Below are 19802 nucleotides of genomic sequence, written 5' to 3'. Positions count from 1 at the left end.
ATAATGTACAATGATTTGCCAACATGAAAGCCAATTCGGGCAGAGATAATATTTTGAATATTAACTCTGCTTTTGGAGATTGGCACGGGGACGAGGCCGATTTACTTATTGCGCTGAAAATGTGGAATGCCAAGGCGGGTCGCCGTGTTGCAAAAAATAATTACCAAATTCATCGCCTAAAAATCGATCCAGACTATCGAAGTACGCAAAAAGAATTATTGTAATCATTATCACAGATCATGAGTATAATTATTCAGTAATATTCATTTTTATGCAATATTTTTATTTTTGACTCGTTTCGTTTGACCTGTTTCTTTTGAAACGTTTCAGTGTTTACATACTACCCTCGGAAAGAGCTGTTAGAGGAAGGACATTGATACCGGTACAACACTATCGGTGTAGGTTGTCGCACAACACTACCGTTCGAAGGAGCTGTCTGTTTGTACAAAAACATCTGTTAGGCGCATTGGTTTTGGCCTAAATCAATTAAGCTCCATTGTTCATGTTAAGTCATGAGACAACCCACCTATACCATCAGTTCTGTATCAATTCCTTACACATGTTTGTATCGGCACCTTTTCATAAATGACTCGATACACAGTTTTTAAATTAGGCCAACGACAACCAACCTTTGTGACATTAATAATGAGCACAATTTGTCGTAAAACTGTCCCATATTTATACTATAAAGATATATTCAATATATAAAACATATATAGATATCCCGTGCGTTTAGAAATGAGCACAACATTGTCAACACTGCATTCAAATGACAGTTTACATTGTGCAAATGTCTAAAAGGAAATCCTTCTTTTGATGTTGTTTATGGTTAAGAGTGTAAGAACCTCTACCAAATCAACATATCCAATACTAATGATAGCTGAAGTCATATGACACACATTCTAATCCTCTTTATCAAGGATATCCTGCTGTCCTTACTAGAGAGGTGTCCTGATGACCACCTTAGGACGACAATCAATGTTTTTATTATATATCTTGATACACATCAGTGATGTACACTACTTGATTGAGTTATGCAAGGCACGTACAATACACCCGTTGCGTCCTTTGAAAGACGATATTGTGTCGCATTAGCTTGCGATGTATTCATTTTGTAGCCAATGGACAATGGTAAATAACTAGTTTCTTTATGATTTGGAATGGCTGTCATCAAGGCATGGCTGGATACGACATCTATTGACAAGGTGTTGTACTGGGCACAGCCATAAAACATAACACATTATTATCCGTTTCAACATGCCTGTCTTCTCTATTTTGTCTCGTGGGCCTGGGTGTTCAAAACAAGTTTTGTCACTAACACCAGTGTCAACCAGAGTCTTACAAATAGTCAATTACCTGAAATGCTCTCTGTTTAATCACAAGTCACTTGGCGCAATCACTTTCATTTATGTGAAGTAAATTTAAAGAGTCCATCAGTGTTAGTGAAATTGTTTTGAACATAAGCGCCCAGACATCTGGCTCTTGTCAGATGAGGACGTACTCAGCTGCATTGACGCGAGTATCGTCATTTGGTGGGAAATAAACGAATCCGGCTGATCAAATGGGTGACCAGTTGTCGATGTTCATGGTGCTGGGATGATGTTGTCATGTGATTTCCTTACTGAAGAGTCAGAGCCGCATTTGTGGTCTTCTCATGCTTGAGCTTCGCCAACGGTTTTGGCTGATAGTTTTGGAGGACACCGTATGGGGTTGTCTCTCGATATAGCAATACAAAGTTACACGTAAATCGATGCATAAAACGGTGCATTTTTTCCAACATGACGAGTAAGGGAGGAAGATTTGCTAGATCTAAGGTATATAGTTACCCCCAGTCCCAATAAACCAATAGTATATCAATAAGTCCCGTCATAAAATACGCTAAGAAGATATGTTCCAATATCATATGATCTTATACCAATGACAATTTCAAAGAATTTTAAAAAGAGGAAGCTGTACTGCATGCATCATAGGAAAAAACGCATTTTGGCTTTAACTATGAACATGGACCTTATGTCGTAATGGTGCCAAACAACGTCTACCAGTACTTCTATCGCACAATAATTATATGACAAATATCTATCCAATTTACTAAAAATATCTTATCCATCTAATGGTATCCGGGGCCGTTTTATCTCTTTGGCAATTTAACACCAGATTGTGTCACAAAAGCGTCTAAATCTGTATGACGAACAGGTTTTTCGAAGACGTTGTATCCCGCTAGGTACGATCCTGGTACACGAATGCTTCTTATGTTATCTAAGACTGTAGGGTGGTGTGAACACAAGAATGTAGGTCTACATACACCCAATATTTAAACCAACTTGAACTTCTCAAGCTTGTCAATATATGCAAGCCAGAGATTATCATCATTGATGCAGATATGTGGCGGGTTGTAACCACCTGTTCTCTTCACACCATCTTGATACTCTATCTCCCTCAATACCATGTCCTCCTCATCTGCTCCTTCTGTCACCTGGTAGATAACGATATCACGGTTCCTCATCCAACCAGCCACCAACACCTCGCCACCACTTCCAATACAAACATCACAGCAACAGAATCCTTCCACGCCGTGTGAACATGATGAGATCTCTTCAAGGATGTTATTACTCCAGTGAAACCTCAGGATCCTGTCACAAACAGCGATGTATAGGGTTCTATTCAGTGAACAGAAACCCATACAGTAAGAACGTCCAGTTAACCTGATACACTGAATGACGGTGCCATTCGGTTTCACAACAAGAAGACGTGAATTATTGAAAGAAATTAAGGCAAACATGTTGTCAGACTCATCAGTCTCAACCGACCACAGCTCATCAATCACCTCCCCATCATGGGCAATGTTAATATCACGGTATGCACCAGTAGCAGGCTTGAACACTCTAATGGGCGGCTTTTTCAATCTTGCCACTACTACTTCACCAGTGGATGTGAAGGCCATGTCTTTAGCAGGGTAAACTCCCTCTGTGATTGTGCCCGTCAGTGAAGAAGATACTTCGTCATGGAAGTAAATCGTGTCCCCCCAACCACCACTAGAGTGGGCTAATGTAGCAAGGCGAGAGTCAGGTAGATGCTTCAATCGGTAAACTATCCGACACGGCCGATTTCCTGGAAAGGTTAAGTTACACACCTTCTTCAATTGTCGGAAATCCTGCTTTGTTTTACCGATCGACCTCGTGACTTCCTCTATCACAGCCACAGTGTCACTGTCCCTTAAAGCACCGACTAAGTCCACGAGTTCCTGACTGATACTGGTCAGGTTAGCAATGCTCTCGGTATCAATGGTGATCTTGGTAGATCCTACTGCTCGGCCCTGCTCTATTTTTGTTTTCATTTCTTGCCTACGGGTCTCAAGGGATCGAAGACGTAGGTTGATCTTCTCAGATGATTTGGTGAACTTCTCTCTGACGCTTGCGATGATTTTTGCCTTCTCTTTCTCGAGTTTGTCTACGTCTTTGACGAGTTGCTTTGTAATTTCATCCTCCTTCTCCTTTTCCTTCAATAAGATATCGATTTTCTTTTGTATCGTTTGACTCTTTGCCTGGTGATCCCGGATGTCTTTCCTATTCTTAGCTATGTTATTTTCGGTACCGACAGTCGCTTGCTTTTCAGCGGAAGTCGACTGTTGCTGGACAATGTCACGAAGCCCCGACAGTTTCGTTTCTTGGTTTCCAAGTTGAGTCCTAATCGCGTCTTCTAGTTCAGCCGAACAGGCTTGGATTCTTGATATTAAGTTGATAGCAACTTGACGGCTTGGTGTCACCTCGTGGACACAGTCTTTGTGATCAGATAATCTGCAGACACCACAGACAGCCTGTTTGCAAGGATTGCAGAAAAACAACAATCCATTGCCATGGGAGCGGCAGAGACCAAATAAGTGGTGGTCATGATTTTGGGGGTTACGGTCATGGTTTCGTTTGCATTCAGGACATAATTTTAAATCACAATCTTTGCAAAAACAGGACGCTCCATTCCGACACAAGGTACATTTGATTTCCGTGAGAAGTGCAGCTTTCTGTTGTTGCTTTCGATATGTCTCTATGATGTTGGTTACCATGAAGTTATCCCTCAGGTCATCCACGCCATTTGACGGGATTGGGCATTCTTCGCGGCATTGTGGACAAGGAATTGTTCTCCGCTTCTCAAGGGAGACCCAATACTTATCGATGCACTCCTTGCAGAATGTGTGGTTGCAGGAACCGATATACTTCGGCTGTTTCAGTTGATCGGAGCAGATGGCACACTCTAATTCACTGCTCAAGCTGCTGTCGGCAGGGGCGGCGGCCATCTTGAATTCTGGGAAGAGAATAAAAATAATCATGAGAGTGTCGTTAGTATCACATAGTGTCTTGTATGTAGTGTAGGGGAGAAATTACTGAAAACGAAAATCAGAAATAAAACAACTCGGGTCTCGAACTGAGGTTAAATGTTTAAGCGTGTCTCAAAGTGGTGATGGGTATTCCTTCGATCCACGGCATCAACTGTTCTGAATTGGCCAAGTAAAGTACTGCACAAGAGTATGTGTGCTCTTTGGTTTGGTCCGGAGCGCTTTGGACTGTTCAGTTGCAGAGTATAATGCGCTAATCTGTTAAAAGTGAATGCAGCACGACATGTGGTTTTACCCAACTTTTTCATTTTCCGGGCCTTTAAGAAATTGAAAATGTACCTGGTAGAAGAAAACTCAGTCAGCTAGATTCTGTCTTCTGAACTCGTGATTGGCTAGATTCTTATGGAGAAACACTTGTCATTGATTAATAGTATTCGGTCGTGCAGGATTTTCGGACCGTTAAATTCTTGCTCGCCTTGATGCCAAGAGTGGCTGCTGGCGAAAAAAGGTGGTATTGCTTTTTATCGAGTAGGCGATATTCCCCTTTTTTTACTCCCAGAACTAGTGTCCTTAATAGAGAGATTGTCCTTAATAGAGAGGTGTCCGCTAAGGGACGTTTCACTGTAGTTTGTATGTTAGGCGTGTCTCGGCGATAAATCAACATTTTTTTTAAAATAAAGAGTCAAGTTCCCTCGATCGCCTAGTTCGGAAATGTTCCCATGGTCGGGTTTACGTTGTAACTTGTCATGATTTACTTTTCACGAGTTAACTTTAATTCGGCTTGAAAACAGGGCGTTAAGGTGAAAAGTGACGTCGTCGTGAATCGTATGTAGCCCACTTTTTAGAAATGACTTGTTCGTACTTCATGTCACGCATGAAAAGTGAACAGTGACACGTTACATGTGAAAACGTGAACTCTATATAATCGCAGCTTTAGGAGATGTTACTACAATGTAATTATATGTGTGAACAACGCCATATTGCTTTAGGAGTCGTCAGATAGCTAACTGATGATCAGTTTAAACCAGATCATCATTTAGCAACACTTTGTCTTTGTTGTAAACCATGTCATATTATCAAAACGTTTCTGATATGAGCATTACATATGCTTTATAAATCAGCTTAGCCATGACTATAAACGTATACATTGACAATAACACTACACATGGGCCATGTCTTTTCGGTTCTCTTCGGTTTAGAAACAACACCGGGGCCAAACATCGCTCAGATAGCGCTGTTAGAGGATTATGGAAATTGACACCGGTACCTCATTATCGGTGTAGGTTATCTCACAGAACACTGGGGCCAACATCGCTCGGATAGAGCTGTTACAGGAAGGACATTGATCCCGGCACAACACTATCGGTGTAGGTTTTTGCACAACACTACCGTTCGAAGGAGCTGTCTGTTTGTACAAAAACATCTGTTAGGCGCATTGGTTTTGGCCTAAATCAATTAAGCTCCATTCTTCATGTTAAGTCATGAGACAACCAAACTATACCTTCAGTTCTGTATCAATTCCTTACACATGTTTGTATCGGCACCTTTTTATAAAATGACTCGATACACAGTTTGTAAATTAGGCCAACGACAACCAACCTTTGCAAAGACATTAATAATGAGCACCATTTGTCGTAAAACTGTCCCATATTTATACTATAAAGATATATTCAATATATAAAACATATATAGATATCCCGTGCGTTTAGAAATGAGCACAACATTCTCAACACTGCATTCAAATGATAGTTTACATTGTACAAATGTCTAAAAGGAAATCCTTCAGTCATATGACACACATTCTAATCCTCTTTATCAAGGATACCCTGCTGTCCTTACTAGAGAGGTGTCCTGATGACCACCTTAGGACGATAATCATTGTTTTTATTGAGGGTGTCATTGTCACTGAATTGTTCGTCGAGAGGTTAAAAGTTAATGTAAGCCTTGGAAGGTTAGAAGAAAACTAGGCGGCTTAAGGTTGTGAAGATATGTATATCAATATCGTATAGTTTTCTAGCCTACCCCCATGAAGGTTGGAAGATAATTAGACAAGAACGTGTGTGGGGGGGGGGGGGGGGTTGTATATCAGAGTGGTAAGGGTTTCCTGCGCAAGTCGCCGCTGCGCCACAGTGCGTTTGGCTCAAGCGTTTATTTGGTGATTAAAATGCGGGTGCGTATGGCGTCCTTTGACCAACACTCCCGCTTCTCACCAACCAGCCGAGCTGATAAATTCAATCACCAAATAATTGTTTTGAACAACAGCGCCCAGACATCTGGCTCTTGTCAGATGAGGACGTACTCAGCTGCATTGGCGCGAGTGACGTCATTTGGTGGGAAATAAACGAATCCAGCCGATCAAATGGGTTACCAGTTGTCGATGTTCATGGTGCTGGGAAGATGTCGTCATATGATATCGTAACTGAAGAGTCAGAGCCGCATTTGTAGTCTTCTCATGCTTGAGCTTCGCCAACGGTTTTGGCTGATAGTTTTGGAGGACACCGTATGGGGTTGTGTCTCGATAATAGCAATACAAAGTTACACGTAAATCGATGCATAAAACGGCGCATTTTTTCCAGCATGACGAGTAAGAGAGGAAGATTTTCTAGATCTAATGTATATAGTAACCCCCAGTCCCAATAAACCAATAGTATATCAATAAATCCCATCATAAAATACGCTAAGAAGATATGTTCAAATATATTAATATGATCTTATACTCTATCTCCCTCAATACCATGTCCTCCTCATCTTCTCCTTCCGTCACCTGGTAGATACCGATATCACGGTTCCCCATCCAACCAGCCACCAACACCTCGCCACCGCTACCAATACAAACATCATAGCAATATAATCCTTCCACGCCCTGTGAACATGATGAGATCTCTTCAAGGATGTCATTACTCCAGTGAAACTTCAGGATCCTGTCACTAGCAGTGATATATAGGGTTCTATTCAGTGAACAGAAACCCATACGGTGAGAAGGTCCAGGTAACCTGATACACTGAATGACGGTGCCATTCGGTTTCACAACAAGAAGAAATGAATTACTGAAAGAAGTTAAGGCAAACATGTTGTCAGACTCATCAGTCTCAACACGCCACAGCCTACCAATCACCTCCCCATCATGGGTAATGTTAATATCACGGTATGCACCAGTAGCAGGCTTGAAAACTCTAATGGGCGGCTTTTCCCATCTTGCCACTACTACTTCACCAGTGGATGTGAAGGCCAAGTCATCAGCAGGGTGAACTCCCTCTGTGATTGTGCCCGTCAGTGAAGAAGATACTTCGTCATGGAAGTAAATCGTGTTCGCGAAATCACCATCAGATGAGCCTAATGTAGCAAGGCGAGAGTCAGGTAGATGCTTCAATAGGAAAACTACCGCACACGGCCGATTTTTTTGAAAGGTTATGTTGCACACCTTCTTCAATTGTCGGAAATCCCGCTTTGTTTTACCTCTTCTGATTTGATGACCCCCATTTATTACAGCCAGACCGTTCCCTAAATCACCAATGTCAAGTCCTAATTCACCATTCGATCTCGTGACTTCCTCTATCACAGTCATAGTGACACTTTCCCTTGAAGCACCGACTTAGTTCATGAGTTCCTGACTGATGCTGTTGAGGCAAGTAATACTCTCTGTGTCAATGTTTATCTTGGTAGATCCTACCGCCCGGCCGGGGACACCCTGATCTGAGAGCCAAGAGCCAAGTGCCAAGAGCCACGATTACCGTTTTTTTACAATACATGTAGATAGGCACTCCTTGCCTAGTGTATTGCGATGAGGCGATCCTACTCTCATTATTTGCTTGAATTGGCCGCTTTCAAGAACTTATAAACTCGAGCAATATCATGTCTTTTTAAAAAAACAGTTTTGATTGCTGAGGATTCCCAAAGATAATAATTATATTCATTAGCCATACTTTTCTTTAGCTCTTGGCTTTTCTGGTGGCACTTTGCTATTTAATGGAGTCTTGGCTCTTGGTTGGTGGCTCTTGGCTCTCTCCTCTTGGCTCTCAGATAAGGGTGTCCTGACATGCCGTCTGGTACATCTGGCTAATGACTGGCATATCTTCAAGTCGGGAAGTAATTTAAAACCTTACCTTGAATCTTGTCTATTCAGGTCGCCGCAATATTATATACTTCATTAATAAAACGAATGTACTGTCATTGACTGAGGTTGCCACCGATCACACATACTGTAGTATTTTTGAAGGTTTGCGGTGATCAGTGCTTCGTCTGATTCTACGGTGGTTGGGAAAGGACATTGTGATTTTTATTTTCAATGACGATGTTTAATTTTTATCTCAGGCGCCTGACTTACTCTCTCAGGCGCCTGACTTACTAACTCAGGCGCCTGACTTACGAAAACGAGGCTGGTGAGCTCACTAAGCTGGATGCCATCGTTAAGGAACTGTTCGGTCTTGCGCTGAATCAGAAGGAAATCCTCGCTGTTCTCAAAGAGCGGTTCGGCATTAGGATTAGTGCAAGGCATCTAAGACGCGTCCTTGCTAAGTGACCCTTCTTCTTCTGCGACGCCTTTATGTCAAAAATGTAAAATGCCCAGTATCGCGCGTGCATCAACCAGCCTCGTTTTCGTATGTCAAGCGCCTGAGTTAGTAAGTCAAGCGCCTGAGATAGTAAGTCAGGCGCCTGAGATAGTAAGTCAGGCGCCTGAGATAAAAAATAAACATCGTCATTGAAAATAAAAATCACCATGTCCTTTCCCAGCCACCGTATGATTCAGTTCCCGGCTACTTTTATTCATACCGACTCAATGTAGGCCTATGTACTGTAACCATGGTTCTTGAGCGAAATCAATGAATGGACTACTTCGAAACGAGGACATTTTCCTCGTAACTGGGTCATCATTTAGGGCTCAGCACACAATTAAATCTGCTATAGGTTCCGTGTACACTTTTTGTACATACATTTTCGTGATTTAAAAAAAACTTGGCAGAAGTGTAGTCCTATATCCTGTTAATGTCATAAGTGAATTTTAGAATGTTCCAATGATTCTAAATTGTTTTATTAGCGTTTTTGTGAGACATTCCAGAATATGACACGATGCGGGGCCGTGTTTAGGTCGTAGACTGTCCACATTATCCAACCCGATCGGCCGACAGATAGTCGCGTCTGGTTCGAGTCGCATAATGTGATACGGCCTGTATAATCGTGGGCACATGCAGTGGAGACATGCCGGGGACACCCTGATCTGAGAGCCAAGATCCAAGTGCCAAGAGCCACGATTACCGTTTTTTACAATAAATGCAGATAGCACTCCTTGCCTAGTGTAGTGCGATGAGGCGATCCTACTCTCATCATTTGCTTGAATTGGCCGCTTTCAAGAACTTATAGACTTGAGCAATATCATGCCTTTTAAAAACAGTTCTGATTGCAGCATTTGCGCAAGGCTACATGATTCGGCAGGAATGACAAACACGTGTGATTGTACACAGTGCATGAAGTGCAGGCACAAAATCCTGATAGTACGAAAGTACGATGGTACGATAGTACGATAAAAATTCTGGGATGATACTGCGATCCACGCGCCGATGTCTGACAACGTCATAAACGGTTACAAAATAAAGTTATTTTTAAGTAGGGTGCCTGTAGGCTTAGGATTCCAAAAGATAATAATTATATTCATTAGCCATACTTTTTCTTGGCTCGTGGGTTTTCTGGCGGCACTTATTTAATGGAGTCTTAGCTCTTGGCTGGTGGCTCTTGGCTCTCAGATAAGGATGTCCTGACAGCCGGTGTCGCCGCCCCTGACTCATAGGGTGGCGAACAGAGCTGTTGAGAAGGCCGATCATTGGCTGGGATTCCAGAGAGGGTTGTCCAGGCCTCATATCCAATATACTTCAGTTTCGAGTCCAATCCTTATTGTTTGGGTTGTTGAAACCGATTCGTAGGTCTCCTATGAATGGGATAATGGGATCGGGCCTTCGGCCATTGTACTGAGTGTCCCAGAACATTTTCAACAAATCGTCATTGGTAGTGTAAAGGGTGTCCCAGTGCTAATGGCTGATAGTGTACAGGGTGTCCATGAAAAAAGTCCAAGTGTCATATTGGCTTCTGCTGGTTTTAGGGACTGACCTGCCCTTTCAAAGTGAGGCACTGCTCAGGGAGGTAATGGAGCATGTCTTCGGGTCTTATCATCCCTTACCAGCTTCGGGCTTTCAAAGATACTTTGCAGTGCGAAATTGGTAAGAATGAGAAGTTGTCCGTCACATATCGGGAGACAAAACCGAACATCCCTCTGAATGTACAGTCTTGTCCGAAGTGATCAGTGAAGGAATAAAAAAGAACAATGCAAATCCCGATTCAATTTTTTTTCAAGCTAAAGATACACATTATTAGATTGTCCAGCTTTCAGAATCGTACCCACAATCATTCACAACACCCACAGTCAATTCAAGTCCATCACAATGTCCTCCTCGACTACATTCACGAACTCTGGTCCATCCACGGCAGTCTCCTCTTCTTCCTCCAAGATAGCATGTGGTCCAGCTTCGATTGGCCTTGGTCGAAACGATGCTTTAAATCAGTTGACGATAACGTCCTCATCAACACCATCCCAGGCATCTCTGATGATGTTGGTCACGTCTCTCAGGCCGATGTAAGGGCAGTCTCCTCGTTCGTCCGTGTGGTCCTTCTTCCACGATTTCCATTGTCGCCGTACGTGACATTTGAAGGACTTCATGACTGCAACGTCTAACGGTTGAACGAGGGATGTGCAACCAGCAGGTACGTAATCCAGGCTGCCTCTCATGTCGCGGACTCTCGCCCGGAAGTTCTCTGTCCGTTGGACCCGATAATGATCGACGATTAACAGGAACTGGTCGGTCTCGTTGTCGGTGACGTAGGGTGATAGGACTTCATCTAACCAGTGGTGCGCCGTTTCCTCCCTCATCCAACCAGTTTCCGATTGGGTAATCTACATCTGCTGGTGGGTTGTCTTGGAGGGCTGCAAACACCCGGACGAAACCTCTTCTGGGGAAGGTGATGTGCGCCGGCAACTTTGCTCCAGCGGCTGCGATGCAGAGGGTGACGGTGTATCCCAGCTTCGTATTGGACCTGGATGATCGGACGTCTATGGCCTTCTCCCCCGTGGTGTTGGCCGTGTACATGGTTCTCATATCAAACAGGACAAAGGTTTGGTCCATGTTAAAGAAGAACCGCATCTGTATATCAAGACGATCGATGCTCCCAGTAACCGCATCTCGGAAGGTCTGGATCCTTGCAGCAGCATCAGCGGGGACGATCGTAGTATTCTTGGTCACCTTCCGTAGGGACACCTGGCGTCTCTTCATCAAGCACTCCACCCAGCCTATGGATGCGTTGAAATCCCATAGCTGAGGGCGACAATGCTGAATCCATTCTCTGACATCTTGGGCTAACTCATTCCACCAGCTTTGCCACACTACCAACGCCTTATCTTGAATGTCGAGAACGGAGTCTGCGAGGCGACGCTCTCTCATCTGCTGCAGCCATTGGTAAAGCTGGTCCTAAACCTGTGGCCATAACAGATCACGGGGCTCCATTACCGTCTTCTTCCGGCCATGCCCTTGTTCTTGCTTCTGCTCGAGGTTCTCGATATTACACCTTCTAAACGTCTCCCAGGGGATGTTATAGTGGGAGGCGAACTCCCTCATAATGCGCACCGTACCGTTCACCAGTGCCTCCTTCTGGTCTCTCAGGTAGGCAAGTTTTTCTGTCACGATGTAGCGCCGGCGTCGTTTTCTCAGCAGCTCTACAGCATCCATTGTCGCACAGGTTGTCTGCAATGTGGGTACCCTCAGTTGGGCTTCATTTATAGGCCTAAGAGGCCCTAGAATTACACAAGAAAACCACAAATCCTAGAAACTTCGATTCCGTTTTCTCCTACGTAGGCCTAGGGAGTCTAAATAAAAAAAGAGGGTTGTAGAAAAACAGAGGATGAGCTCCTCGTTTTTCTTCGGAATTTCGTGACTACTATCATTGCCTGAATTTCACTTTGCTTTACTAATGCAAGCATTCGTAGATTTTCCTTCAGAGTTTCAATAAGGACTTTTTTTGTTTTGGGGGGTTTGGATCAATCTAAAAGGTGCTTCAGTTTTATGAGACAACCTGTATAAACGGTCGGCGAGTGGCGTTACCATTTACGTCATTCCACATGCGCACTCATCGACCAGTAGGCCCACAACACTTCGAATCAATAGGGCTGCGGTAATAAGTGGTTTAGGGTAACCGTGACAGCTCGGCTGAGCCATCACAAGGGCCAGCGAAGTCACTCATTGGTTACCTCTGGTGAATAGACTCGAGAGAAGAGGCCGGGCCTTGAATATCCCGAAGTGGTGTTATTTTCATGAAACTACAGTACTTACTGTAGTATTTTCGAAGACTTGCGGTGATCAGTGCTTCGTCTGATTCAGGTCCCAGCTACTTTCATTTATACCGACTCAATGTAGGTCTATTAACTGTAACCGTAGTTCTTGAATATAATCAATGAATGGACTTCTTCGAAACGAGGACAATTTCCTCGTATCTGGGTCATCTTATTACTGATGCTGTGTCGGATGGTAGCAATGCAGGAGGCAAGGTATGGCATGCCAAAGGGGAATTTATTCAGAGGACATTATTTTTCAATGCAAGAAGCCGTTTTGCAATCAGAAATTCAGAAAATATTGTTCAGAACCCTTTTTACAGCAGACTGAATTCGAAATTTACTTCACAGAATGAAAAATAGCATCGCAAAGCGAGCATAACCCCTCAGCCTATTAAGGTTGAAGGTGAGATAATAGTGAAGTTGGCTTAGTGGAGTGGCTAGTTTGCATATGGAAATGAAAATTGTGGAAACCTATTTTGAGGATGTGAGCGTGGCGGCCATATTGAATTTCGTATCGAACTGATTTTCGAAAGGAACCTTCCCCTTACAAAACTGCATTAGGCCTACACCCACTAAAAATTGATTCCATCCTCCAAGCCGTTCTCCTCGAAATTGACGGAAACCGATTTCAAGCACATTGCCCTGGTGACCATATTGAGAATCAGAACGAGCCGGTTTTCGAAAGGAATCTTCCTCTAGTCACCACCAACGTACATACCAAAAATGAATTTGATCGGACGAACGGTTCTCCTCGAAATTGACGGAAACCGATTTCAAGCACGCCGCCCAGTGGCCATATTGATACTCGGAACAAGCCCGTTTTCAAAGGAACCTCGCTCTAGCCACCCTCAACGTACATACCAAAAATGAATTTAATCGGACGAACGGTTCTCCTCGAAATTGACGGAAACCAATTTCAAACACGCCGCCCTGGTGGCCATATTGATAATCGGGACAAGCCCGTTTTCGAAAGGAACCTTCCTCCAGTCACCCCCAGTGTACATACCAAAAATTGAATTGATTGTCAAAGCCGTTCTCCTAGAAATCGACGGAAACCAAGTAGCAGACGCGGCCCGCCCGCCCACCCGCCTGGACGGACGGCGCACGTGACGACAATACCCCTCTAGCCCATTTTGGCTGAGGGGTAAAAACACTATATTCTGCCAAAAAAATCGTTCTGCCCAAAAAATCGTTCTGAAACTTTATTTTATCCAAGAATGCAAAATGCGTCAGAATTGTTTTTGCGGGCAGAATGAAAAATTCAGCAGAATTCACGTGACTTCTGCCAGTAATCACGTGACTCCTGCCAGTTATCACGTGACCACAAACACGATGACGTCGCACGGCGGGTTGGTTCTAAAAGCGGCATTGGCACTGACATTGGCATTGGCATTGGCATTGGCAATCTGCCAAATTCCAAAATAACACCAAAATAACACCATTTATTAGTGACCATTGTTCATGAATATTCTTTAGACAGGAGAAGTAACACCAAATTTAATATTGAAAGATTTCCCGACGATGTTTTACATTTATATGTACATGTGGGCACCTGGTCTGCTGACGACTCCTTTCAGGCAGGTCATTGAAGACTATCAAAGACCAGAAGTTCACAAAACTGATCGATGCCCCCATATCGATCTTGCTGCTCTGAAAGTTGGTGGATTCATTGCCCCCTCATTATAATAAATGCGAGGTCAAAGTTCAATTCTCGGTTCTCCATCTATATCCATGCCTACTAGAATGGAATTTCCTTCCAAGTCAACACCACTCATGAGAGGAAGGTCCCAGACGTCCTACTGAATCAATGGCATCGTAGCTGGCAGTTCCCACAAAAGGATGAAATAACCATTGGGTTTTTTGCACTACATTTTTACTACAGGCTACAGGTACACGCAGTCATTCCTCGGACAAAAGTCCATGGTTGAGAAGGAGACTCCCAGAGTCTGCCTGCCTTAAACTAAGCGGGCCTTGAAGAAGGGATAAGCCTAGGAAGTAGGGTTAGTTAGAGCCGCGTTAGTAGAAGGGTATAAAGCGTTTTCCCCTACTTCATGGCTCATCCCTTCTTTGATACTCCTGTAAATAGCCTTCAGGGTTATATGGCTCAACAGACAACTATAGTTCATAGTCATTATTATTAGTCATTATTATTGTTACACCAACTCCCCTGAGCGAGCAAGTAGTCTTTGAATTATTTTGGGCAGCTCTGTAATAAGCCTTACGAAGGATGTTGCCCGTATGGTCTGCAGCTTATCAAACTTCCATATTTGGTACTCATTTGGCAGATTGCCAATGCCAATGCCAATGCCAATGTCAGTGCCAATGCCGCTTTTAGAACCAACCCTCGCACGGCACAAGGTTACGAGCCCTAGGCGAACACCATCCGGAGAACCGGATGTGTTTTTCCGTAGATCTCTCAAGAGATCCTCAAAACTGCTGCAATTGAACAAATTGTTCAATTCGTCTGCTCGATTTGGTGCCATGATGCAGAGCTAAGTCGTGTGAGCGACGACAACTAGATTATAAGACGTCAGCAGTTTAAATGGTCACGTGCGTTCTGGCAGGAGTCACGTGAGTCCTGTGGTCATTGAAATTCTGAAGGATAAAAATCCTGCCGTGTTTTTCGTTCTGACCAAAAATTTTGGGAAACATGCCAATGAATTATTCTGAAGGAAAAACATACATGAATCGGAATCTTTAACTTGGTGTTGTCAAAGTTCGGTCTGAGATAAAGTTTTGTACACTTTGGCAATTCATAGCGTGATTCTGGCGTAAATTTTAGTCCTGATGTAAAAAAGCGGTCCTGAATAAATTCCGCTTTGGCTTGCCATAGCAAGGTCATTAATTTTGGTTTGCTATTCCTTCAGGCAGGTGACAGCAGCGGTTGTGACATAACGGTGTAACATCTGTCAGTGTTTGCAGGATTTCAGTGTTTCTCTTTTCCCGTTCTCTTATTCGCAGATTAGGCGACCACTATTTACCAAACAACAAGGGAAGCACTGGCACATTTTGGTGGTGGTGGTGGTGGTGGTGGGGGGGGGTCTGCTAAATCATTGTCCAAACACATTCTGGTGATAGTTGCCCCCCCCCCCCCAACACACCGCTAGCTACGCCCCTGCTCAGATGGTAACGCGCGCGTGGATGACATCGAGTCAGGGCAGAGGTTTGGGGTCAAATTCATCTCCGCACTGGAGATCAATCATGCACAGTTAAGGGACTGGTTCGTGTTTGATTCAGCATAATTATCATCGTAAAGACTGGGATAAATTATTTCGCTGTACTAAGATGGAAAATAGCCCTACTGGCGAATCGTGCACTTGAACGTGGGATACTTTTGTGCCAAAACATCACCGTGGTAGTTTTGGGGCTATTCTATATTTCAGCCCTTTAAAAGTTTCCCAGAAGTCGGTTATGATACTTTACTTAGCGTGTTAATACGAGCCCTGTCACCCTTTGAACCGTTACAACATAATTATGAGACTTATATAGCGCTAAATCCAACTGGTTTCAGTCGCTCAAAGCGCTTCACATTATTACCCCTAGCTATTGGCCTGTACATTCTTGGTTCAAGCTCTACTCTCTGGGAGTATTACCGGTCCGAGCTCCAGCTATACAGCGCTCAGGACTGACATTCATAGTGTGCCAACTCTGCCAGCTAGATACCATTTACTCCTGGGTGGAGAGAAGCAAGTAGGGTTAATTGCTTTGCTCAAAGACACAAAGATGAAACAGCAGTGACCCTTCCGAGAATCGAACCCACGACCTCCTCATTATGAGCCCGGTGCTCTAACCACTACGCCACTGATCTTCCCATAAAATGAAAAAACAGTCATTAAAGGACCATTGGCATTATTAAGGGCAATATTACCCAGTTTCCATTAACAAATTGCGCAAAAAAGGAAAGAAAATCAAAATCTGACATGGAATAACGCATGCCTTTTCGGTTCTCTTCGGTTAAGATACAACACCGGGGCCAAACATCGCTCAGATAGAGCTGTTAGAGAATTATTGAAATTGACACCAGCACCTCATTATCGGTGTAGGTTGTCTCAAAGAACACTGGGGCCAACATCGCTCGGAAAGAGCTGTTAGAGGAAGGACATTGATACCGGTGTAACATCTGTGGTTGTTCCCCATGTGTCAGTGTTTCCAAACAATAGGCAGCTAGAGAGACCACGACTTTTCAATAGGGGGGATACACAGAAAAACTTGTCAATCTATTTTTGAGCGTTCCCAAACAATGAGGGGAAACACTCAAAAACAGAAACACTCAAAAACATTGCACCGGCACAACACTATCGGTGTAGGTTGTCGCACAACACTACCGTTCGAAGGAGCTGTCTGTTTGTACAAAAACATCTGTTAGGCGCATTGGTTTAGGCCTAAATCAATTAAGCTCCATTCTTAATGTTAAGTCATGAGACAACCAAACTATACCTTCAGTTCTGTATCAATTCCTTACACATGTTTGTATCGGTACCTTTTTTATAAAATAACTCGATACACAGTTTTTAAATTAGGCCAACGACAACCAACCTTTGTGACATTAATAATGAGCACCATTTGTCGTAAAACTGTCCCATATTTATACTATTAAGATATATTCAATATATAAAACATATATAGATATCCCGTGCGTTTAGAAATAAGCACAACATTGTCAACACTGCATTCAAATGACAGTAGGAAATCCTTCTTTTGATGTTGTTTATGGTTAAGAGTGTAAGAACCTCCACCAAATCAACATATTCAATACAAACGGTAAAAACGATATATCGAATCCCAACTAATGATAGCTAAAGTCATATGACACACATTCTAATCCTCTTTATCAAGGATACCCTGCTGTCCTTATTAGAGAGGTGTCCTGATGACTACCTTTGGACGATAATCATTGTTTTTATTGAGGGTGTCCTTGTCACCAAATTGTTCGTTGAGAGGTGAAAGGTTGATGTAAGCCTTAGAAGGTTAGAAGAAAACTAGGCGGCTTGAGGTTTGGAAGGTATGTATATCAATATCGTATAGTTTTCTAGCCTACCCCCCCCCCTGTAGGTTAGAAGATAATTAGAGAAGAATGTGTTGGGGGGGGGGGGGGGGGTGTATATCAGAGTGGTAAGGGTTTCCTGCGCAAGTCGCCACTGCGCCACAGTGCGTTTGGCTCAAGCGTTTATTTGGTAATTAAAATGCGGGTGCGTATGGCGTCTTTTGACCAAATACTACAGTTACCGCTGGGCTGAAAATGGTTCCATCGTGGCGATGACCGCAGCTATAAAACGTTTTGGTGGAATCGGACATTACTGTGTTTGGATGATGGTTTATTAAAAAAGATAGCCGACAGTTTTTGGCCGAAAGGCAATCATGAATGAAAGCTTCAAGAGGGGAGATAGAAATCGATTGGTCCAAATTGTTCTCGTAAAGTGATCCTACCTGAGGAGCGTGTCAGTGGTGGATGATCATTTTCTTGTCTCACGTTCACTCTACGAAGAAGACAACATCAGCCGAGGGCCAGTAAGCAGCTCCGGAGCTATACCAATGTCTTTACTCTTTCCAGCCTTGTAGCGATGTCAAACTTTGAGAGTCAAGATTGCAACCTCCTTCTTCCTATCATGTACTATCACGAGTTTGCTTTAGCTATTTGAAGTTCCTGGTTGAGAAGGGCGAGGCAATATTTGGGTCATCAATCTATGCTTCTTCGCCTAAGCTTTTCTCTCTCACCGAAGGAGTCGGTTTTGTTTCTTTTCAATCTCATTTGTGACGTCGGTTGGATACGTAGGCCTTTCATTGTTTGGCCCAACACAGAAATTGAAATTTGCTATGCCTTGTTGAACATGCATTGACATCAGATATGTCTTCATGGTTGGCTATTGAATGACAACAGCATAGGCTTAGATTTATGAAGAACACCGAAAGGTGTCTTCACCAGGGTATCTTGATACACATCAGTGATTTACACTACTTGATAGAATTATGCAAGGCACGTACAACACACCCTTTACGTCCCGTAAAAGACGATATTGTGTCGCATTAGCTTGCGATGTATTTATTGTGTAGCCAATGGACAATGGTAAATAACAAATTTCTTTATGATTTGGAATGGCTGTCATCAAGGCACGGCTGGATACGACATCTATTGACAAGGTGTTGTACTGGGCACAGCCATAACACATAACACAGTATTATCCGTTTCAACATGCCTGTCTTCTCTATTTTGTCTCGTGGGCCTGGGTGTTCAAAACAAGTTTTGTCACTAACACCAGTGTCAACCAGAGTCTTACAAATAATCAATTACCTGAAATGCTCTCTGTTTAATCACAAGTCACTTGGCGCAATCACTTTCATTTATGTGAAGTAAATTTAAAGAGTCCATCAGTGTTAGTGAAATTGGTTTGAACATAAGCGCCCAGACATCTGGCTCTTGTCAGATGAGGACGTACTCAGCTGCATTGACGCGAGTGTCGTCATTTGGTGGGAAATAAACGAATCAAGCCGATCAAATGGGTGACCAGTTGCCGATGTTCATGGTGCTGGAATGATGTTGTCATGTGATTTCCTTACTGAAGAGTCAGAGCCGCATTTGTGGTCTTCTCATGCTTGAGCTTCGCCAACGGTTTTGGCTGATAGTTTTGGAGGACACCGTATGGGGTTGTCTCTCGATATAGCAATACAAAGTTACACGTAAATCGATGCATAAAACGGCGCATTTTTTCCAGCATGACGAGTAAGGGAGGAAGATTTTCTCGATCTAAGGTATATAGTTACCCCCAGTCCAAATAAACCAATAGTATATCAATAAATCCCTTCCAAAAATATGCTAAGAAGATATGTTCAAATATATTGATATGATCTTATACTCTATCTCCCTCAATACCATGTCCTCCTCATCTTCTCCTTCCGTCACCTGGTAGATACCGATATCACGGTTCCCCATCCAACCAGCCACCAACATCTCGCCACCGCTACCAATACAAACATCATAGCAATAGAATCCTTCCACGCCCTGTGAACATGATGATATCTCTTCAAGGATGTCATTACTCCAGTGAAACTTCAGGATCCTGTCACTAGCAGTGATATATAGGGTTCTATTCAGTCAACAGAAACCCA

The 19802-nt window shown here is 43.3% G+C and overlaps 1 protein-coding gene across 3 annotated transcripts; it reads right to left on the bottom strand.

The window, feature by feature from the left end:
- Window positions 1–1889: 1889 nt before the first annotated feature.
- On the bottom strand, window positions 1890–18376 carry LOC135503199 (uncharacterized). 3 transcript variants are annotated; one of them, XM_064796646.1, is made up of 2 exons: window positions 18126–18376; window positions 1890–4296 (listed from the first exon to the last, which is right to left on the bottom strand). In XM_064796646.1, the coding sequence occupies exon 2, from the start codon at window positions 4286–4288 to the stop codon at window positions 2312–2314; it is 1977 nt and encodes a 658-aa protein (XP_064652716.1). In that variant the 5' UTR covers window positions 4289–4296; window positions 18126–18376; the 3' UTR covers window positions 1890–2311. The 3 variants fall into 3 exon arrangements, with proteins under 3 accessions (XP_064652716.1, XP_064652719.1, XP_064652718.1); XM_064796649.1 differs by lacking the exon at window positions 18126–18376 and adding an exon at window positions 12697–12745; XM_064796648.1 differs by lacking the exon at window positions 18126–18376 and adding an exon at window positions 8431–8502.
- Between the last annotated feature and the right edge of the window lie 1426 nt (window positions 18377–19802).

The sequence above is a fragment of the Lineus longissimus genome, chromosome 19, assembly GCF_910592395.1.
Source record: "Lineus longissimus chromosome 19, tnLinLong1.2, whole genome shotgun sequence".
NCBI classification, from domain to species: domain Eukaryota; kingdom Metazoa; phylum Nemertea; class Pilidiophora; order Heteronemertea; family Lineidae; genus Lineus; species Lineus longissimus.
This window is presented reverse-complemented; position numbering and strand designations above follow the sequence as displayed.